The 22,622-nt window shown below is 51.7% G+C and overlaps 3 protein-coding genes across 4 annotated transcripts in view; 2 read left to right on the top strand and 1 right to left on the bottom strand.

The window, feature by feature from the left end:
* The first annotated feature begins 164 nt into the window (after positions 1-164).
* On the top strand, positions 165-3,095 carry LOC142069067 (KRAB domain-containing protein 1-like). Its single transcript, XM_075119409.1, has 3 exons — positions 165-234; positions 1,852-1,978; positions 2,528-3,095. The coding sequence occupies exons 1-3, from the start codon at positions 220-222 to the stop codon at positions 2,677-2,679; spliced, it is 294 nt and encodes a 97-aa protein (XP_074975510.1). The 5' UTR covers positions 165-219; the 3' UTR covers positions 2,680-3,095.
* A 75-nt stretch (positions 3,096-3,170) lies between these two features.
* On the top strand, positions 3,171-21,450 carry LOC125621839 (zinc finger protein 641). 2 transcript variants are annotated; one of them, XM_048819196.2, is made up of 4 exons: positions 3,171-4,273; positions 17,656-17,722; positions 19,691-19,804; positions 20,193-21,450. In XM_048819196.2, exons 2-4 carry the CDS (start codon positions 17,686-17,688, stop codon positions 20,627-20,629), a joined length of 588 nt encoding a protein of 195 aa, XP_048675153.1. In that variant the 5' UTR covers positions 3,171-4,273; positions 17,656-17,685; the 3' UTR covers positions 20,630-21,450. The 2 variants fall into 2 exon arrangements, with proteins under 2 accessions (XP_048675153.1, XP_048675152.1); XM_048819195.2 differs by having other exon boundaries at positions 19,688-19,804.
* The window catches only part of LOC125621808 (uncharacterized), a 69,341-nt gene continuing 52,898 nt past the window's right edge, over positions 6,180-22,622 (bottom strand). Inside the window, 2 exon segments of the mRNA XM_075119712.1 lie at positions 6,180-6,758; positions 6,760-6,800. Coding sequence (XP_074975813.1) covers positions 6,180-6,758; positions 6,760-6,800 — 620 coding nt within the window.

The raw sequence follows: 22,622 nt of genomic DNA, 5'->3' as shown, positions 1-22,622 counted from the left end.
GCTAGTGTCACTGTGCTTGTCTCATTGCAGAGGGTTTCAGAGTATTTGATGTGACAGCAATGAGACGGGGATGGACATAGGAGTTGGGAATTGTGGTATGAGATGGACTAACAGCCCTTCTGAATCTTCCCCAATTGCCCTGACAGGCTGCAGAATAATGTCACTGTTTTGATCCAGATTGTCCCATCCTCCAGGGGACAGGGAAAAGAAACATCTGCAATGGAACCGGCTCAGGTAGGAGATTCTCTGAAAGCTCCTGGTGGGTTCAGGTTGCCTGGTGGTATCTCGGGTCCAGAATGTTGAGTTCAGCAACACAAACTTCTGAAAACCAGGAAATACAGTTAAGTTACATGCCCATGTAACCTTAACTCTGCCCCCTGGCGCTGGTAATAGCCACTGGGAATTATCTACTCGCACTCCAGCTACATTTCACTGTGCTAGGTGTATATGTACTAAATGGTGGAAGATTAAATGGAGCAGCTTGATAAAGCTGTGATTGTGATATGAGGTGATCTGGGAAGACTGTGCCTCTCTGGGGCAGGAATATGTGTGAGCCTCTCTCCCTGAACCCGGTGTGCGTGGTCAAAGGAAGAGATCCAGCATGCCTCATTTCAGTGCTGTGATAGTAATGGGGCACAGGGTCTGCTTGCCAGTGGATCGTAGGCAGGTAGGTGGGAGCTGAGTATGGGCTGTGAGTTTATGAGCAGAGGTGTTATGGGCACAATGGGGCATCGCTCAAAGAGGGCAGAGTGAAGGATGTGTGGATATAGATCTTCATTCTGTATCTCCTGGTTTTCACGTTTGAGTTTTGCTAAGCTGGCCAGTCAGGAAGAGCAGGATGTACCACCAAGCAGCCTTAGCGCTGCATTAATGAAGGGGTTTTGCCCAAGAATAAAGACCAGGCTAGTAGAAAGGAATGTACAGTGTCCTTTGGTGAGTGGGGAATGTCACCATTGTAGGAACACACAGGGCACACACTTATGGGGATGGGTAAAGTGGAAGGAATGGAGGGAGAGGGGTTTGGCAGTTCTGTCCCTCCCACCCTCCTCCTTTATCCTACCCTGGCTCCCCTCTCCCCAGCTACCCCCCTCCACCATGTTCCCCACAGTCTCTTCTGCCCACCTGCCCCTATATTTTTCTGTATTTTTGTTTATAGTCTCCGACCTCTCAGATCTGCAACCAACACTCCCTATTCCCCTGCACCCTCTCAGCTCTCTCTGGGACCCACAGATCCCCCTGAATCCTGCTCAGCCTTTCTCTGGCCCCCTTCCTCTGGCCCCCCACATATCTCTTTGCACCTTATCATCCACACAATAGCTCTCCACATATCCTTTTCCAGTTAAACTGTCTGATCCAGTCTCCTCAGCACAGAGCCTTAGCCGTATAACCGGAAGAGAGTATGCCTGTGGCCTCAGTGAAAAGAACAGGAGTTGGTAGCCATCTTCAATAAGGGCAGCCTCACTTCCACAGCCCATAAGGAAATGGTGGCCATCTTGAATATGGGCAGTTTGAGTCCGACCCCCTGAAAGTAATGGGAGAGGGCAGCCATGTTGAGCAAGGGGAAATGGGAAAGTTCAGTCCCAGAAATTGTGAGGTCATGGGGAAATTTTAAATATTCCAGGTAAATATCATGAGACTCAAGATAAAATCAGGGGAGTCAGCTGCTCCGGTCATCGCGGTTTCACCACAGAAACCGTGTTTTTCATGAAAGCTTTGAGAAATGTTTTCCCCTCCCCAGGAAAGTTCCCTGTTCTCTGTGGAGAGGGGGATTTTCCAGCCCTGCCTGTGGCTGAGCTGTTGGGACTGTGACGGGGGCAGCAGGTTCTGAGAGGGGGACTCTGGCTGTTTCAGGGGCTGGTGACCTTTGAGGAGGTGGCTGTGTACTTCACCGAGGAGGAGTGGGCTCTGCTGGACCCCTGTCAGAGAGCCCTCCACAGGGACATCATGCAGAAGAATTATGAATCTGTGACCTCGCAGGGTAAGGATTCCTGTCCCCTCAGGTGTTAGAAGTTGGGGGGCTCTCTGGCACTCCTGGGTCGCCTTTTGCTCTCCTCAGGCCCAGGGCCTCCATAACTCACGTGAGAGAGACTGTGACCTCCACACCCCCTCCCATGGGAAAGGAGATTGGGAAACACCACGGAGACGCTAGTCCATCCTCCTCCCCAGAGCTTCCATAGGAGAGGATGGGTTGTATGTACCTCCCTGTACTATTAAACATGGGCATACAGCGACACACAAAGAGATTTCACGTGTCCCTCCCTTCCCAGGACTTGCTCCGTGCCTGCAAAGGGCTCTGGGCTCAGTAGGCTTAGAAGGGGTCAGAAGTTGCACAGAGTCATACCTCAGTGGGGAGATCCCTGAGTCTCCTCCAGGGGGAATTTTACATCTTCCAGGAGCAATCTAGTCTCCCCTAAAGGGTCTCCAGGGACACTTCCCCATCCGTTTAGTTTCCACAAGGGTACCCACCTGCCCAAGGCTGCTGGAAACAGCTCTGTCTCTGAATAACTGAAATCATGGTCTTGCCTAGTTCCTTTCCATGGAACTGACTTCGCAACACCCAAACCTGACGTCATCTCCTGGCTGGAACAGGGCGAAGAGCTGCGGATCCCCAATCGTGAGGTTGTCGAGGGAAAGGAGCTCCTGAGAAGTAGCCATGCAGGTGAGGAATTGGTTAAATAGGTGCAGAAACCATTTGTCGTTGGCGTAACCTGCTGGGATTGAGCTCCCTCAGTTCTGCCTCATCTCACCCAGGCCAGGAGCATCCTCCTGGCCGACATCACTCCTGGCTCCCACCCATCTTGGCTTGAACCTGGCCGTGCATCTGTGACAAAGTGGGGTTTTATTCATCTTGTTTTGTTGCATGTGAGTCTTACTGTCCTATACCAATATTGTGTGTACCTCAGTTTCCCAGTGTACTGCACCAATACTTCGGTGGTGGGAATTGGGTGTGTGATTTTTGCTGAGGCCCACGGGGCAGGTGAGGCTGCCCAAGCTGTCTGCACATATGTAACCTGAGACCCAGGACGGGGGTGCGACCAGGTGACACCTTTCGCCTGGGAAGTGAGACAAAGGGAAAGAGGAGGAGCAACAGGGGGGTGTTGGAGGTCATGTAGCTGGAAGCGGACAGTCTGGGTGGGGGGACTGGAAGAGGGGGAATCCATGGTGTCTAGCCTAGGACTCCCAAGATGGAATTGGCTGAAAGTCACTGATTTCTGTGATAGCAAGCTCTGTTCTACACTGTGTTCCTGTGGACTAATAAACCTTGTTTTATCGGCTGGCTGAGAGTCACGTCTGACTGCGGAGTTGGGGTACAGGGCCCTCTGGCTTCCCCAGGAGCCCCACCTGGGCAGACTCACTGCGGGAAGCACAGTATGCCTTGTGAGGTATCATTTTGAAAGTCTTGATCTGGCAAACACTAATATGTTGTTGGCTTATCTGTGCTCTCATGGTATGCGAAGTTATGAGATATTCTATATTGTTGTTACTGAAATATGTTGTAAGTTTGAGAAGCTCTACTGCTATCTCTTCCTTATGCCACTAATTCTCTCTCTTCCTTATGTCAACTAGACCTCTCCCACTTCTACCTCCCAGCTCCTCCTCCTGGCCCTGATCTTCACTGTTCAGAGATTAGTGAACTGACTCGTTCTCTCTCTCTTGTGTGATCAGAGCTCACAAGTTCTGAGGTTCCTACTGCTTGGGTGACCCCAGCATTCATCATCTCCCCCAGACTTGAGCAAGGCATTTTGAAAATCTTGATCTGGCAAACACTAATATCCTGTTGGCTTGTCTGTGCTCTCGTGGTATGTGAAGTAATGAGATTTTGCTGTATGGTTGGTACTGAAATATGGTGTAAGTTTGAGAATCTCTACTGCCAGGTGGGTGTTAACCAACCAGTAATCAACTCTATGGCTCAGTTGCATGAGTTCGCACAATGGGAGTTTACTCGATCATTGTGACTCAGCAAAGTCCACCAGGCATGGGATCACTGTGACTCAGCAAAGCTCATTGGGACAGGTCTGGGCAGATGTCTTCTAGTCACATGGACTGAGGGTATAAAATGAGGGACAGCGGCGTCATGTCTTGGCCTTTCTCTTCCCCCACTTATGCTGGTAGCAACAGGAACGCTGAGAAGATGACAACTTCACCTGAGGAGACTGATCTAGGTTTAAGAGGGAAGCCTGTGTATTGTGAACTGTAACATCCAGTGGGCTGAGAAAATTGCTTGATCTAAATGCTGCCTGCCTAGTGTAATAAGGATTGTGTATTTTCTTTGGTAAGTATCTCTGACCTTTTATGCCTGCCATTTATAATCACTTTAAATCTATCCATCTGTAGCTAATAAATCTGTTTTATACTTTACCTAAAACAGTGTGTTTTGCTTGAAGTGCTTGGGAAACCTTCACTCAGTTTACAAAAGCTGGTTCATGTCCTCTCCACATTGAGGGAGGGGCGGACTGGGTAATAAACTTATACTGCTGTAAGCTGGGTCCAGGTTCCCACAGTGGTGTCTCCAGAACTCTGCAGAAAGTGACTCTCCCCTCCCTGCTCCACGATATGGATACACCTCTGCCTACACAGCCCTGAGAATCACTTGGCAAACTCCTGGGTCGATTGCTCCCACTCACACATCCTCCCACTTTCACACAGTTAGTCCCAGCCTCTCCAGGACCATAGGGATGATTTGCCTCTATGGCCTTCCCCAACTCCCGTTGGCTTTTCCAACTCCAGGGCCTTACGCCCCATGGCCTTCCAGAGCTGTTCCCCATCCCCGGTGGGGCTGGTCTGGTTCTCTCCAGCACAGATAATGCCCCAGGGCTTTTATGAACACCTGCACTGAGACATCAGGGCTGGTTGTTTCAGATAGTAGCAAACACATGGGATGTTCTGGCTGGTGGCTGCATTTGTTCACTGCCCTCTAGGACAGGTCCAGGGCTGGAGTTGTGATCAGAACCCTAGCGTTGAGGGTCGATGGCTCCATGGTGTAACAGAGCCAAGGGGGAGGAGAGAGAACAGGACAGCAGAGTGTCGGGGAACCAGGGATTCTCCCCGAGACAGAGATTCAGGCACCACAACAGAGAGCTACAGCATCACAGACATTCCCAGGGAAGTGGGGGTAGGATCCAGGCAGCCGATGGAAAGCAAACACCTGGGATGGAGTCTGGCCAGGGGCTCTGAGAGCCCTGCAGCTGCTCTATGCCCACGGGAAATGTTACAATTCTGCCCTGGAGTCACCGGATTCCTCACTGAGCTGGGCACAGAGCAGATGGGACAGATGCTGGAGATGCTGCTGGGGAGAAGGAGACGGGCTGCTCCCCCTCTGGAAATGTCCCTCTATCCATCATCTCTAGCTGTGGGTGTCCTCTGGGGATCACACCCAGCCAGGGCTCCTGGATTCTGCCTCTGAGAATGTTTCTCTCCTGCTCCCATTAAACCCCTTGTAGAGGGGAAGGGAAGACCCAAGGATAGAGCCCAGAGGCCGTCAAAGCTGCAAAAGCAAAGACATAGATGTGCCTATGCTCCAGCTTCCAAAGCTGGATGGGCAGAGAAATTAGTGAAAGGACGGAATATGGGGTAATGAGTGATTTCTTCAGAGGGAGACAACTCATCCAGTCTGGGACACTTGGCCTCTCTCCCTCCCAGAGCTCAAGAACCAATGACATTCCCAGGCTGCCCAGGAAAATGGGATTTTCCAGAAATGTAAATAACTTATTTGTGGGGGGAAAACCCCAACAACTGAGCAATATTGAGAAAATAATTCAATGAATAATAAAGACTCCATTGACACCTGATTTTCCAGAAACTTACACACACACACACTCCTGAAGAAACAGAAAGAAAACGTTTCCTGGGGTAGCAATTTAAGGAATAATCCCAGTGTGCAACAATGTGAACCGAGCCCCTGCCTGAAAACAGGGACCAGGAAATCCAGATAAACCCTTCAGCTCAGTAAAAGCCTCTTCATGACAGAGAGCCAGGAAGGGATGGGAGAGGGTCAGAGAATAATATAATACAGTAGTAATAATAAAGTCACTCTCCTGGTGCCTCCGTCATCCTGAGCCACTGAGAACACACGTAAATAGTGGTGCCACTTGACTCCCTTGGGAGTTGGGCAACTGTTGTTATCCCCATTGTAGTGATGGGAGGAACGGACACAGGAAGAGGTGGGAAAGTGGCTGGCACTAGTCTATGTGGTGTTTCAGGTGAAATATCAGAGAGATCTTGGCCTTGTACCTTTTCCCACACACGGAACATTCATAGGGGCACTCGCCCGTGTGCATTCTCTTATGTCTAATGAGGTTAGATTTACGACTGAAGCTTTTCCTGCAGTCAGGGCAGTTATAGGGTCTCTCGCCTGTGTGGATTCTCCAGTGGACAATAAGGTTAGGGCTCTGGCTGAAGCTTTTCCCACAGTCAGGGCAGCTATAGGGTTTCTCTCCCGTATGGACTCTCTGATGTACAATAAGGTCAGAGGTGCAAGAGAAGCTTTCTCCACAATCGGGGCATCCTTAGGGTCTCTCACTCGTGTGAATCCTCTGATGTCTAGTCACATGTGAGCGCTGAGCGAAGGTTTCTCCACAGTCCGGGCATTTATGGCATTTCTTTCCTGTGTGGATCCTGTGATATGCAACAAAGCCTGAGCTGTCCCTGCAATCAGCGCACTTATAGGGTTTCTCTCCTGTGTGGGTTTGTTGATGTCTAATAAGGTTGGAGTGGTCATTGAATTGTTTCCCACACTCAGGGCAGTTATAGGGGGGGGGTCTCTCCTGTGTGAGATCTCTGATGTCTAATAAGGTGTGATCCAGAATTGGAACATTCCGGGGGGAGAAGAACTTGGTTGGCTTGGCCAGGATGGGCTCTGGCTTAACCTTAATGCTTCCTTCTCTTTGCTAATCTCAGGGCTTCCCCGTGCTGGGTCTGAGCTGACTAATAAACCCTGCTCTGTTTGGAAAAGGCTGCTGGGTGTCACTGCGAATCCTGGGCCCTGCAGAGTGGGCAGGTCTCTGACCAGGAGTCTGGCTCAGTTGGACGGTGTGAAGCACCAGGGCTGGAGCCCAGAGGCTTGGTCTTGGAGGCAGTGAGGCCATGTGGCCTCCGCTTGCAGAAGAATTGGACCTGTGGGGGGGTCTCGCCCACTGAAGGGGAACCTCCAAGGGACTGTTAAAAAGCTGGGTGTGTAGCACCAATCTTGTGGATCTGCAACAGCAGCTAGGAGGCATACCGAGGAGGGTGCAGGAAGATTTGGGGGTGGAAGTGGGAGGTATGCCAAAGACTGGACAGGAGTTGCATGGGGTGGGGGAGACAGACAAAGGAGGGCACAGAGGGATGTGCTTGTGGGGGGATGGGAGCAGATGAGGGTTGGATGGGGGGATGCATGGGGGATGGAGAGGCAGATGGAGGAAGGCGCACAGGGATTTGGGTGTTGAGGAGACTGTCAGGAGGTAGCTGGAAGGGTTCCCGGGAGACGTGAGATGGGATTGGCAGGAGACAGGAGATACGGGAGGCATAATGAAAAGGGTGCAGGGGGATGTTTTTGTGGGGGCGGGGGGGAAGCAGACTGAGGAAGGTGCTGGGGATGTGGGGAGGGTGGTTCACAGACCCACCGGGGTTCTCAAACAGGGGGTTGGGACCCCTCAGGGGGTCATGAGGGTATTACATAGGGGGTCACGAGATGTCAGCCTCCACCCCAAACCCCACTTTACCTCCAGCATTTATAATTGTGTTAAATATATAAAAAAATTATAAGGGGGGGGTCGCACTCAGAGGCTTTCTATGTGAAAGGGGTCCCCAGTACAAAAGTTTGAGAACTACTGCTCTAGACTCTCTCCTGCTGGAAAAATTCATTTCAATTGCCCTTTTGTCCCAAATCATCCTTTGAATTTGAATTTATTCTGACAATTATTTTCCATGCATTCCTCTCCTCTCCCCCACCCTCCCACCACCTGAATGTGCAGATGGCAGCTGTGTGCACACAAAAGCCTCGCAGGGGATTCCCACATTTGGGGGGCCAGAGGTGCACAATTTGCCTCTGTTGTCCCTGAATTTTTGGGGGTGTCTGTTTTCAATGGGAAGCCACTAAACCAACCCTCCTGCCCCTCCCCTGCCTCTCTTTAGCTCTTCCAGTTTGGGACTTTCACCCCTCAGTCCTTGTGCAGTGGGTCAGGCTCAGCCCAGAGCCCTGCCCTAGGGGCAGAGGCAGCCGAGACTGATCTCCCTGCGCCCTTAGCCAGAGCTTTGTCACCCAGAGAGCTCCCAGCGCTTTACGCCCATCCCCGGCCCTTTCCCGCAGGTCTCTCCCCTCACCTGCAGGCTCCTGCTCGGGAGCTAGTGTCTGCAGAGCCTGGGGCTGCCCCATGGGCTGGGTTCAGCTACCAGAGAAAGTCCACTCCCAGCTGCGCACAGAGGGAGGTTAATGCAGGTCTGTCCCCGCACAGACCCCTCTAGGGAGCAGCAGCGGCTCAGCCCGGGCTCCCAGATCACAATGGAGGCAGCACTGGTTGGTAGGGTCTGCAAGTTTGTCTGACCCAGGACGCCGAACCCCTGATATGCTGAGCAGAGCCAGCCTTAGCAGCTGCCTCTCTCTCAGCAACAAACAGAGCCCTGCCCCCGGCCCCGCCTGGAATGAATGATCTGCATTAAAATCGACATTCTGATGAAAGAACTAGAAGGCCAGGAAATTAACACGGCACAGGTTCAATGGATTAATAAATGGATTAGTTGATAGGTTTCAAAGTGTAACTGTAACTAGGGATTCAGCATTAAGTGGTTGAGTTTCCAGGGGGCCCCGCAGGGATTCGTTCTTGGCCCTTTGCTATTTAACATTTTTATCAATGAGCTGGGAGAAAACATAAAATCATCACTGATAAAGTTTGCAGAGGATACAAGATTCGGGGAAAGAAAAGGAGTACTTGTGGCACCTTAGAGACTAACCAATTTATTTGAGCATAAGCTTTCGTGAGCTACAGCTCACTTCATCGGATGCATACTGTGGAAACTGCATGCATCTGATGAAGTGAGCTGTAGCTCACGAAAGCTTACGCTCAAATAAATTGGTTAGTCTCTAAGGTGCCACAAGTACTCCTTTTCTTTTTGCGAATACAGACTAACACGGCTGTTACTCTGAAACCAAAGATTCGGGGAGTGGCAAATAATGGAAAGGGCAGGTCATTGATTCAGAGCAATCTGGATCACTTGGTGAACTGGGCACAAGGAATATGTGTTATAATACGGTGAAATGTCAATGTAGACATCTCGGAACACAGAACCTCGGCCGTACTTAGTATGTGGAGAATCAATGACTCTGAGAAAGATTTGGGTGTTGTGGTGGCTAATCAGCTGAACATAAGGTGATGCAATCCTGGGCTGCATAAAAAGGGGAGTCTCGAGTAGGAGCAGAGAGGTTATTATACCTCTGTATCTGGCACTGGTGTGACCACTGCAGGAATATTGTGTCCCGTTCTGGTGCCCACAATTCAAGAAGGATGTAGATCTATTGGAGAGTCTTGAGAATGATTAAAGGATTAGAAACCATGCCTTAGAATGGTACACTCAAAGAGCTCAGTCGATTTAGCTTACGAAAATGTTAAGGGGTGACTTGATAAGGGTCTATAAGTATCTGCATGAGGAATGAATATTTAATAAGGGGCTCTCCAGCCCCTTATTAAATAAATAATAAATGTAAATAATGTGTAAATTTTTAACAGTGAGAGTAACTCATCATTGGAACAATTTGCCAAGTGTCGGAGTGGCTTCTCCTTCACTGACCATTTTTTAACTAAATTGGATTTTTTTCCCCTAAAAGATCTGCTCTAGGAGATCAGCTCTGCCCTGTGTTATACAGGCAGTCAGACTAGATGATCACAGTGGTTCCTTGGAGCCTTAGAATCTATGAATTGACTTTAGGATTAAACAGAAAGCCGAGACAGAGAAAGAGAGAGAGTGGCAGGACAGGAGGAAGAACAATGGGGAGGCAGAAAGAAACGCGCAAGGAAGGGGAGACAGAGACAGAGGTGGAGTCTTCACTGGTGTGGTGGTGATGGCTGAGATTTAGGCTTTATAATGATGCATTGATTTTTTGAGATCGATGAGCAAAGCATGACATCCCTGGAGCAGAGTGGAAACCTGACAGTCATTCCCCTCCTCCAGGAATCCCTCATTCGGGCCCCTGTCCTCCCAAAGTCTTTTCTGAAGGGCCTAGAAAGAGGGGTGATGGTTGGAATAGCCCAGCCTCTCATTACTGTGTCCATCAATCATAGGTGCTGGAACTAGGGGTGCTGAGAGTGCTGCCGCACCCCCTGGCTTGAAGTGGTTTCCATTATATACAGGGTTCACAGTTTGGTTCAATGGCTCTCAGCACCCCCACTGTACAAATTGTTCCAGCACCCCTGCCACCAATTAGGCCTAGCTCTCAACATGCCAAGTTTGGTCAACTAACTTCTGGTCCCATGCTCTTTTTGTTTCCCTGGCATGGTCTCAACACCATCTTTGAGCTACATCAGTAAACCTTTCTGTTTAGACTAACTTAGGGTTTTTTGTTATTGTTACTATTTTTTACTTTTGCTGATTTTATAAACAATTTTATCTACCAGGCTATGTTACCTTCTGCCATTAACATTTGTTGTGATGGGTGATTGGGCCACTTTACAACCTTTCATCCACTTTCCCATAGTTAGGCTCACAGTGGGGGTAGGCCTACCATGCCCCAACTATCTCTACTAACACCAGAGTGCTGATGGTCCCCATGGCCAGGAGACATCCTTGTGTACCTCTACTGACACAGCCTATGGGACGCAGGTCTGAAATCAAGCATAACTGATCCTTGGAAGTACACTCATCTCGCCTCAGAGCTCTGCCAACCTGCTCCAACTAATCCCTTCCCCTTTTATTGTGGCTACACCATAGTAAGGTGGTGGGAGGGCATGTGGATAAAAGCTGGGATTCAAGTCTGTGGAACACAACACAGACAATGGCACGTTCTCTAAGAAATTTCTCATGTCTCCTTATCGCACCTCCTCACTGAACCGTTCCCAGTGGCTATTGCCAGCTCCAAGGGCCAGATTTAATGCTGCTGTGACACTGACTACCCTGGTGCCAGCTCTGGCCAGTGCTGCAGGCTAATTCACTCATATGTGAATAGAATAGAATAGAATAGAATAGAATAACTTTACACAGTTACAGGGAGGGAGGGGAGCTAAGGTCACTGGGACTCTGAGGCTGCAATGTATGATGCCTCTGGCCATGAGGGGTGTGTGTGTGAGTGCCATAGAAATGTACCGTACACACACACTGTGCTCCTTTCTGCAGCACCTGTCTAGACACAGCCTCAAGCCAATCAGATCCTGTTGGCATGATGGCCTAGGCAAGTGTTTCAGAGAGACTTGAGTCTGTGTCAGAATCGAGTATGATCCACCCAGGATGAGGGGCTACCTGATGCATTTGAGGATGTCTCCTGTTGCATCCCCTCTGCCAGCAGCTTGTGTTCCTGTTTGGTAGCAGGTCGCTAGGTGTGAGCATGTGAAGGTGACGCAGAAGTGCAAGGTGCTGTATATGTATGCAAGGATGTTGAGGGTACATAGCTTTCTGTACTGAAAGCTGTATGTCTCCGCTTTCCTTCAATTAAAAAGAAGTAAGTTTCTAGCTCTCTTAGTTGAATAGAAAAGGTGGAAAACATGACTGGAGCGATCCCTAAAGGCTCAGAAACCAGCAGAGAAACAGCAAGAACCCAAGTGGACCCTTTTTATTAACCACAAAACTCATGATTTTGAAGACCATCTCATTTTTGGGGACCTGACTCATGACCAGTGCTTAATTTGTGCCAGGGCTGAACCCCAGCACATCTAGGCCTGGTGGTTCAGAGCCCTGGCACCTCTGGGCCTGGTGGTTCAGAGCCTGGGCACCTCTGGGCCTGACGGTTCAGAGCCCCGGCACCTCTGGGCTTGCCGCATCAGTTATGAAAGTAAAAAATATTGCTTGAGCCTCAGCACCTCTTTCATTACAGCTAAGCCCTGTTCCTGACTGATAACTGTTGAGGTGCACAACACTGAGTGTGGATGAGAGAATTAGCCCAGGGCCATGGTTTTCCTTTGGTTGGTTTTAGTTTTGCTCTTTGGCCTCTGTTCCTTATTTCTGTACCTGAGCAAAGGACTCCAGCCCCCTGACTCCCACCTACGCTGCTCTGCCTCTCTGGGTTGATGGGGGTGAGCATCAGAGCAGTTTCATCGCGTTTTGTCACTGGGGGGCATTAGATTCCTCTGCTCAGGAAGGGTAGCCGGGGTTGAGCTTCTTGGGGTTAGATCAGATGCCGTCTCTAGTGTGATCTGGGAGCCTGGGCTGAATCGCTGCTGCTCTACAGCGGGGTCTGTGCGGGGAGAGATCTGCACTAACCCTTCTGTGCCCAGCAGGGGGGGACTTTCTGCGGTGGGTGGAACCAGCCCCTGGGGCAGCCCCGGGCTCTGCCGCCACCAGCCCCTGAGCCGAGCCTGCAGGTGAGGGGAGAGACCCGGGGAAAGGGCTGGGGCCGGGCAGGAGTCGACGGTGCTGTTTGTAAAGCGCGGGGACAGACGCTGGGTGAAAAGCTCCGGCTAAGGGCTCAGGGTGCCTGGTCTCTGCTGTCCCTCCCCCTAGGGCAGGGCTCTGGTCTGGGACTGCACACAGGGCTGGGGGAGAATGGGGTAGAGCCCCAGTTGTGTGTTTGTTTCATTGGATTTTCATAGACTTGCTCAGTTGATTGCCGCTGCAAAACAAGTTTCTTGCCCATACCAGGGGCTCCTTGCATCCCTCCATTCTCCACCCCCAACTCCTGGTGGGCCCCCTCCCATCACCCTCTATGACAGAGATTCCCTGCTACTCCCCCACCTCCTACGTCATGCCAGAGACTTTGTGTGTCCCCATTCCCCCTCCCCCCATTGGCATGTGAACGCTCCCCCTTCCCACATACCCTATGCCAAGCGCTCTGTGTGTCCCCATTTCCCCGCCCCATGGGTCTGCTTACTCCCAATGCAAGGGTTCTGTGTAGCTCCCTATTCCTTCATGCCAGGGTGTCCCATTCCCCCCCCACCATGCCAGGGGCTGTGTGCACCCCCATTTCTCACTTTCCCTCCCTCCCATGCCAGGGTTCCCCCCATTCCCTACTGCAGCCTGGCTCTGCATGTCCCTGGGGATGAACTGGGAATCTGTCTGTTCCCTTTATGAACGGCTGTGTCTGTGTCAGGCTGCAAACTCGGGCCTCATTCTGCCTTCTCTGTGTAAGCAGGGGAATAGTCCCGCTCTTGTGGGGAACTTTCCTGGCTTCTGCACTACCCCGGTGAAGTGGGCTAGCGAAAGGATCTGAGTCCTTGCTCCCACTTCCTCTACCCAGTGGCCTCCCTGCCCTTGAGGACTCCCCTTCCACTCTCCTGTCTGGCAGAGTCCTCGTAACCCCAACAAGGCTGGGCCCAGGATTCCTGGGGAGCTCGACCCCCAACCCTGCTGTGGTCACCTAGGACAGGGGCTAGGGTGTCCCCACTCCGGAATACTCTGTCTGCACTAGGCACTTCTCTGACCCAGTGACCATTACATACAAGTTAAAGCAAATGCAAGTTATTTAATCAACAATTAATTTTAAAAAGACAAGAATAAGGAAAAATGGGAAAGGTTAAAGGAAACACATCACCCCGCTCGGTGGCAGGGAACATCACAAACAGTGTCTCTGGAATGTCAGGGCAGTTCACAGTCTGTTCCTTGTAAGTCCCAGGCCTTCCTCTCAGGCCCTGGCTGTGCTGCAGGGATGCTGTGGGTTGGACACTTGCTCTGGTGGTGGCCACACGCTCTCAGGCTCTAAGTGGTAGGACCCTTCTGTCCAGTGTCGCCCCCGCCCTGTCGGGGTTATGATCCAAGCCTGGCCTGCAGAGCCCCTTGGCTGAGGCATCTCCCTGTGCTGGGCCCGCTGCCCAGGGTCCCCCTCAGTCTCCCCAGCTGCTCACCGCACCCAGCTCCAGCCCCAGCTGCACCACTCTGTCTCTGCACTGCTGCTGCTGCTCTGCCTCCAGCTCCCTGGGCTGCTTCTTTGGCCCCTCTGCCTCTGGTTGCTGCAGCTCTGCTCCCGGGACAGGTCTGCTCTGCAGGCTGCTTCTGTGACTCTGCTCCCAGCACTGACCTGCTTCCTGGGCTGCTTTTCTGGCCCCTCTGGCTTTGGGGCTGCAGCTCTGCTCCCAGGACAGGGTCTGCTCTCACTGGATCTGGCACAGCTCAGCTCGGGCCCCTGCTTTCTCCTTAGCTCGGCCCCACTCTGTCTGACCCAGGCAATTCCAGCTCACACAGAGGACGGGACCTCCCTGGCCTCCTGACTCTCTGATTAGCCTGCACACCCTGTTATTCAGGCTGACCTGGAGCATTGGCCTCTCCCCATTGTTCCTGGGGACTGTCAGTCTCAGGGTCCTGATTCCCCATCAACCCTTCCCCCTTTTTAGTACTGGGAGCTAGCAACTAAAACACCCCCACTGAATGTTAGTAAGGGGGCAACAGTCCCCTTACATCTGCAGCCTGTTTGCCCCCATCCACACTGGGCAAAAGAACACCAGAGGGGGGGTAGGCTCTTAAATACCCAGAACTGGTCCAGTAGACGATATTACTCCACCCACCTTGTCTCTCTAATATCCTGGGACCAACACCACTACAACAACATTGCATGTATCTTAAGTACCCAATTGGAAATCTATTCACCTTCGACAAAAGACTGGTCCCCATAGGCGATGCATAGGGGGGGCATGTAGGGTCAAGTGCCCCCCCCCCCCGCCAGATTTCTCCTTGGCTTGCCAAGGAGTAGTGAGAGGGTCTCCCTTCTCCCGATGCACCTGCCCCCCTTCCAGCACGTTCGACCCCTGTCCCTGGCCTGGGCGGGACCAGCCATTTCTTACACTGGCTGCTGCTCTGTGCAGTGCATTGGGTGCCTGAGAGAGAGCCCGGCTGGGGAGGTGGCCCACCCCACCCCCTCTGCTCCCTGCCCGGCTGCCAGAGACAGGGGCCGACTGAGCCAGAAACATGCCGAGGGAGGGAGGGCTCTGGCTCACTTGGCCTCTGTCCCCAGCAGCCAGGTGGGGAGCAGAGGGGGCAGCTTGCTGCTTCCCCAGCCAGGGTCTCTCTCAGGCAGCTGCCGTGCTGCACAGAGCAGTGACGCAGTGCGGCCAGCTTTAGCCAGCGTGAGAAGCGGCTCCTTCCCACTCCCCGCCTGGCCCAGCTGTTAGGGAGAGCAGCCAAACGTGAGGTGGGAGGCACAGTGGGAGAAGGACAGAGGCCCCCCTCCTCAGGTAACTCTGGTGGGGTAGGGAGAGTGCAGCAGCCCCAGGTGGGGCACAGGGCAGGGGGTCACTGGGCAGAAGAGACACATGGGGTGGGCACGTGTCCTCCCCTTTAGATTGTGCCCCCGCCTGAGTATCAGGAGACACGAGTTGTCTGTGCTGGTCCCTGCCCACAAGAATTGGTCTAGCTGGGGTGTGGGGTGTCAGCTGAGCAATGAAATCAGCTGGCAGTGATCTGTGCTTGTGAATGGAAGCTGGCAATGGGATCACGTGACACAAGGGGCTGAAGGTTTTAAAAGGGCAGAGCTATGATAGCCATGTTGGTCCCAGGATATCATTTATTGAACCAACATCTGTTGGTGAGAGAGTCGAAAGCTTGTGTCTCTCTCACCAACAGAAATTAGTCCAATAAAAGATATTACCTCATCCACCCAGTCTCTTTAAAAGGGCAGAGGCTGTCTGTTCGGGGGCTTTTTCTCAAGTTCATGAGGGAGAGACCGCTCATCTGGGGGGGGGGGGGGGGGGGGGAGGGGCGGCAGGGGTCCCGGGTCCTAGGGCAGGTGGGTTGAGAAGCCCCATTTCCAACAAGGAGTGACAGACTCAGAATCAGTTTCTAGGAAATATGCTAGAGGGGCCAACGGAGGAAGCAGTGTTGCTGCCCGCTGAGGTTGTAGACACTCAGCGCATTCAGGGGACCCAGAGCTTGGATCCCCTTCAAAATAGCCTTACTAGGTGGCCAGTAGAGAGTGCTCCCTGCTCCCCAGGAAGTGTGACAGCCACTCATTGCCCCCTACCCTGGCCATTATTTCCTCTTCTTTTTGTCTGGGAGATAAATCATTCGGGGTGTCAACATGTAAAGTTAGTGTGAAATAACACCCTTGCAGGCTCTGCTGCAGAGAGGGGCAGAGATGAAATAGGTGTATTATTTTGATGTAAGGTGTTAATGGCTATCATTCATCTAAATACAATGCAGAAATGCGAGAGGCAATGGCTGGGCTGAACAGATGGCAGGGTCTCCATTTTCCCCCTTCTGGCTTTCCAGTTGCCCCCAAAATCAATAACATTCTGACCACTGATGCCTAGAACATTCCCTGAAATTTTGGAATTGCTCACATACTGTATTCAAAAGTTATTTTCTGACATCCAAACAGAGAACGCCCATCAAGGGCTGTCAAAAACAGATGTCCTCCAAAAACTTGGAAGCAAAAGGGGCTAATTATTCAAACACAGCCTCTGAATTAGCACCCAAAATTCAGTACTCAATCAGAACACTTTCATGTGCAAATGACTGCATTTGTGCACAGAGATGCCATTTGCTCACTCACAAGACAGGGGAGAGAAATGCACGGAAATTAATTGCGGGTGCAAATTCAAGGGATGATCCTGGTGCGAAAGCTTGACAGAGTTTAGAATGTCGGTGACAAAGATCCATAGGGTCTGGTCTGTGTCCCAGCCTGTCACCAGTCCCTTGGGAGTGACCCTGTTAGTGGGCCAGGCCCCAAGGACCCGCACAGCTCCATGAGGGCAGGGCCATGGCCTCCAAGACTCCCAGACTGGGCCTTCAGGCACCAGCGATCCCTATCTCTCTCTGTGGCTCCCTGCAACGAATCCAGCCCAGCCAAACTCCTGGAGGAGGCCTGTGCAGTGCCCCTTTAGGATGCAATGCTCAGTGAATATTGGCAGCAACACAGGCAGCCTTTGCAGAGCAAGGTACCAATTTATTAGTCCCCTGGCTACAGAAACTGGAAGTCCTTAGGTTACCAGAGACTAGGCAGAGTTTAAGCCATAGTCCATCCTGGCTAAGCCAGCACCAGCAGCCAGCCAAGCTGTGATGGATTCCATCTCCGGCTCCCTCCCCATTTCTTTGTCCACCCAGGTGAGAGCTGCAGCTCCAAAAAACAGCCTGTCAACCTAGTTCCTGCCTCTTGGAGAGGTGGGTTCACTACATCCCTTCCGTCGCTGTACTAAGTGTCTGTACTAGAAACACAGCACCAGCACAGCCACAGCTCTGCAATCGTGACTCTGTCTTGTTTCTAGTGCAGACAAAAGGTAGCCTATAGTCCAGCCACCTGACACCTTTTCCCTTTTCTTCTCCAGCTGACTTCACACACGTCGGTTTCAACCAGTTCTTTAATGACTCAGTCATTCGACCCAGCCAGCAAGGTCTCTCTCTCTCTCTCTCTCACACACACACACCCCTCATGTCTCCTGCGCTGCTGTACAGAGGGAAACTGAGACACGCCTAGGCTTCCTAAAAATATTACGGAACATTTCCAGTTTGTCACAGTCCGTCGGCAGGAAGAGAACCTTAGGAGGGAATCGGGGTATGGAATGGACTAAACCCCTTCTGAAACCTCCCCTATCACCCTTCTCACCCTGACAGGCTGCCGAATAATGTGTACCCTCCCGGGGGATGGGAAAGGGAAATGGCTGCAGAGAAGCTGGTGCAGGTAGGAGATTTTCTGCGAGCTTCTTGTGGGTTTGGTCTAGATGTGTGGGAGGGAGAGGGGCAGGAAATGGAGAAAGTGAAGAGACTGGGAAATGTAATCCCCGCAGTTGGCTTTCTTTAACGTGGAGCATGCCCTTGCAGGCTTCAGAGGCGTACAGCCAGCCCAAAGCACAGGAGTCACTCTGGGCTGGAAGTCAGGAGGTGGGCTTGACTGTTACAAGGTTTAAACAATAATACATTTGGGGGTGATTTTATTTATCATCTGTGTTTTGGGTCTGTTGGGGAAAAGCCACCCACACAGGGTTTGTGTGTGAGTGTATGCCTGCCTTCATAGAATGTGTGTGAGTATACGCCTGACCACGTAGAGTGTGTGTGTGTGTGTGTACACCTGCCCACAGTGTGTGTGTGTGTGTGTGTGTATGCCAGGCCACGTAATGTGTGTGTGTGTGTGTGTACACACGGGCCCATGTAGAGTGTGTGTGTGTATGTACGCCTGCCCACAGTGCGTGTGTGTGTGTATGCTGGCCCACGTAGTGTGTGTGTGAGTGTACTCCTGCCCTCTGAGTGTGTGTTTACACCAGCCTACATAGAGTGTGTGCCCTTCCCAGTGTATGTGTGTGTGCACGCAAGTGCGCCTGCCCTGTGTGCATGCGTGCACGTGAACATCTTATTAGAGGTGCAAAACTCCCCCTGCAACAGGGCACATGCAAGACTGCAGCCTCCCTGCTCCCAAGGGGACTCTACACACTGACCCTCCCCTACTCCTGGGATGGAGGAGCTGCCCTTGTGTCTCACCCATCCCACTCCCTGTCTCCTCTCTGCCCCAGCCGCCCACTCCCCCACAGTCTCCTCTGCCCACCTGCCCCTATATTCACTTCTTTCCCCTCTACAGTCTCCTACTTCTCTCGGCTGCCACCCCACACTCACTGCACTCCCTAGTCCCCCTACCCCCATCAGCCTCCTTCCTGCACCCATACTCCCTAGTACTCCTTTTAGCCTGACACCTTCCACATGTCCCCCTACACCTGCCCTCAGGCTCGATCTGGCCCCCACAAATCCCTCCCCACCCCTCTCATCCTCCTCCTGCTGCTACACAGACCCCTATAGCCCCCTCCACCTCCATGTAGCATGGCACACAGCCCAGTCCACCTCTCCCACATCCTCTTCTGCCCACCTCGAAATCCCCACATTTCCTTCTCCATTCTTAGTGTCCTGTCCAGCCTCCTGTCCATATAACCTGAGCAGAGCCTGGCTTCCACCTCACTGGAAACAAAGAGAGTTGGCAGCCATCTTGGTAAGGGCAGCCTCACTGTGACAGCACAAAGAAGTGTTTAAATATCCCAGCTAAATATCATGAGACTCAAGAGAAAATCATGGGAGTCGGCAGCTCCAGGCATCATGGTTTCACTGCAGAAACAGCGTGTTTTTCATGAAAGCTTTCAGAAATGTCTCCCCCTCCCCAGGGTCGGCTTCTCTTGAGGGGTCTTCCCTGGTCCCTTAAATGTCAGGGGGTCAGCCCCATAATCTGTGTGAAAGATGCTGTCTCCTCCATACTTCTGCATATGGAAGAGTTTCGGGGAGACAGTGGGGATGCTAATATTTTCCCAACCCCATACCCCATCACCAGGGGAGAAGATAGGTTGCATGTACCTCTCTGTGTTATTAAACATGGGCACACATGGATACATGGAGATTTTGTGTGTCCCTCTTTTCCCAGGACTGCCTCCATGCCTGGAAAAGACTCTGGTCTTTGCTGGGTTAGGAAAGGGGAAGAGGTTGCATAGTCATAAAATCCCCCAGTGTGTGGAGATCCCTGAATCCCCTTCTGCCCTCCCCAAAAGGTTCTCCAGGAACACGTCCCCATCCTTTGGTGTATACAAGGGCATCCAACCACTCAGGACATCTGGAAACAGCTGTCTCAGAACAACAGTAAAATCCTAGTCTCACCTGTTGTCTTTCCCCCAAGCAGGATTTCCAATTCTAAAACTCAACATGATCTCCCAGATGGAACAGGGTGAAGAGCTGTGGACCCCAGATCACCAGGGCTCTGAGGAAAGGCAGATCCTGAGAAACATCCGCACAGGTAAGGAGTTGGTTAAACGAAAGCAGAAACCATCCGTCCTTGACATAAACAGCTGGAATTCCCATAGAGGCCCTCTGAGTCCCCCCAGTTCTGCCTCATCTCCTTCAGGTCAGGATTGTGCCCAGTAGGTGTCATATTCTCCTGGCACACATCGCTTATGGCTTCCCACCCTATCTGACGCCTGGCAGTAGCTCCCTTCCTCCTGAGTGTTCAGATGGGATGTGGAGACTGAATTGGTCATTGCCTTCTGTGTCTCCTCTGGGAAAGGGTTTGAGGAGTTTGGATTTTGAATCTCCTAAGCAGCTATTTTGGTTTGTTCTCCATCTTCCCATTCCCCTTTCCCCCGCCACAGGGACTGACTCCTTTCTGGATTTTCTCTCTATCTCAGCAGGTGATGGGACGGTGAGTGAGAACAAGGACGAGAATCCACAGCTGGAAAGTCCTGAGCAAGTGGAACTGCGTGGGACTGTATCGGGAAGATCTGAAGAGAACATTTCCCAGAATCCTGAGCAGGAAGATGCCCGGGAGAGTCAGCACAGGCCAGAGATACAGCAAGGAAACCACCCAGGGAAGAGACAGGTTATATCCACTTACCGAGGGGGAGGTTTCAAAAATCATAATGAAACTGTGATCCAGCCAACATTATGCACTAAAGAAAAGCCGCAGAAATGTGTAAAGTGCGGGAAAGGCTTCAAGCGGAGATCAACCCTTATTGTACATCAAAGTGTCCACACAGAAGAGAGACCCTATAACTGCCCCGAGTGTGGGAAAAGCTACAAGGTGAAGGTCTCTCTGATGTCCCCCCAGAAACTCCATACAGGATAGGTTTTGGGAGCTCTTACTGTTTGGCAATGGGTCTGTGCCCTCCTGAAGCAAAGTATAAATGCGCTTCCTTTGAGGGTGGTCTGGGTAGGTACAGCTGGCAGGTGCATGGTTGTGGTTTCTATGGGGGGTGGTTGGTGGAGCCTGGAGGAGAAGGAAATGCTGGGCACTGGGGAGATGAGTCGTTTCAGGGTCCGAGGGGAGCAAGTGGTGGGATCAGTGGGGAGACGTTTCTGTGGGTTCCACACACACTTTCCAGTGTAGGGGAAAGGTAAAAATGCCCCATTGTAGTTTGTGCCTGAGTTGTCTCTGCAGCTCCTAAGGCCCCTCGAAGGGAACTGCAAGGGGCCCTGTGGGTCCCTGGTATATGAAATCTTTCCCTGGATGTTTGAAGGAAAGAAAGGAGCAGTTAGATGCAGCATGAAAGGTGGGTGATGGCGCCTTATGAAGAGGTCAGTCTATTTCTCATGATTCTGCTCCTCATGTGATAAGTGCCTCCTGTGTTTTACACAACTGTGAGAGCCAGGGAGAAATCCTGGAGGACGGGTGGGAGCAGGAGTTGGAGGGACCTTATGAATGATATGGCTGTTCGGAGACAGTGCCTCTGCCCAGTATCCCAACTGCTCAAGGAAACAGGGCTAAGGATGCATTGTGCTCCTCCTTTGAGACTAGAGGATAGCTCTGCATAATGAATGTTCTATAACCAACGAAATACGTTTGTGTTTGTTAGGAGTTGACAGTATGGGGGATGGATGGTGTGCCATTCATGGGTTGAGCTGTACTTCAATGGGTGTTTGGGGGGCTGTGGTTTTTTCAGGTGTGTCTGGGGGTACTGTAGGGTGGGTGTTTGGGAGGGTATGCTGGGGTCAGATGGGTAGGGGGCAGGTTAATAATTGCATGTGCACCTAAGTTCCCTCTAAAGTGCACGACTGCTCAGCAGGCTATCAAGGGCCGCACAGGTGCATAGCCACAGGGGCCTGGACTGGAGAGGCACCTCTCCCCTGGCCCCAGCCCCAGAGCTGCCACGGCGGGAAGAGGCGCCTCTCCCCTGGCCCTGGGCTGCTGCAGCAAGAGAGGGCTGTGGGGAGTTCTCTCTCACCACTGCAGCCCTGGGGCAGCTTGCACCCCAAACCCCTCATTCCCAGCCCCACCTCAGAGCCCGCACCCCCAGTTGGAGCCCTCACCCCCTGCACCCCAACCCTCTGCCCAGCCCTGAGCCCCCTCCCGCACCCCAAACACTTTGGTCCCACCCCCATCACACATCACCTCCATATTACAAATGCACATAACAAAATTCATGCACATGGATGTAAAAAATTAGAGGGAACATTGATGTGCACCCCTACAGCCGTTCCTTGTGCACTGTTGCTGTCAAAATAGAACACTGTCTTTGCCTTAAGTTCTCTTGTATGACACCCAAAGATCAACACTAAAGTACCCTACAAAATTATATAGCATTCTGCAGTAAGAGTTCTATTGCCAAATGCCTCAGGGTGCTTTGAAATCTCTGTGCATTGGATTGGGTTACCTAGGGAGGTGGTGGAATCTCCTTCGTTAGAGGTTTCCAAGGTCAGGCTTGGCAAAGCCCTGGCTGGGATGATTTAGCTGGAGATTGGTCCTGCTTTGAGCAGGGGGTTGGACTAGATGACCTCCTAGGGTCCCTTCCAACCCTATTATTCTATGATTCTATGAAATGTCTCTGAAACCTGATTTGGCCGTTTATCTCATGAAATCTCAACTTCAGTGAAAGCTGAGAGCATTAATGAAGCTGTGAGCCAATGTACCTTTTCTATTGATTGTTTTCTCTTCCAGCATCTGCAGTTACAGTAAAAATGCTGGCCCTACGATGCGTTGGATTTTTTTAACCTCTCTGATGCTGACATTTTGAGTGGTGGTGGGTGATGCAGTGGGTGGGTGGGTGAAGGAAGAACCAACAGGGAGCAGTTCGGGAAGAAGGTTATCGAGGTGGCAAGAGGATAAACCAGTGAATCTACTG

This window comes from Caretta caretta, chromosome 14 (genome assembly GCF_965140235.1).
Source record: "Caretta caretta isolate rCarCar2 chromosome 14, rCarCar1.hap1, whole genome shotgun sequence".
Taxonomy (NCBI): Eukaryota; Metazoa; Chordata; order Testudines; family Cheloniidae; genus Caretta; species Caretta caretta.
The sequence above is the reverse complement of the archived record's forward strand: the minus strand, read 5'-3'. Positions and strand labels throughout refer to the sequence as shown.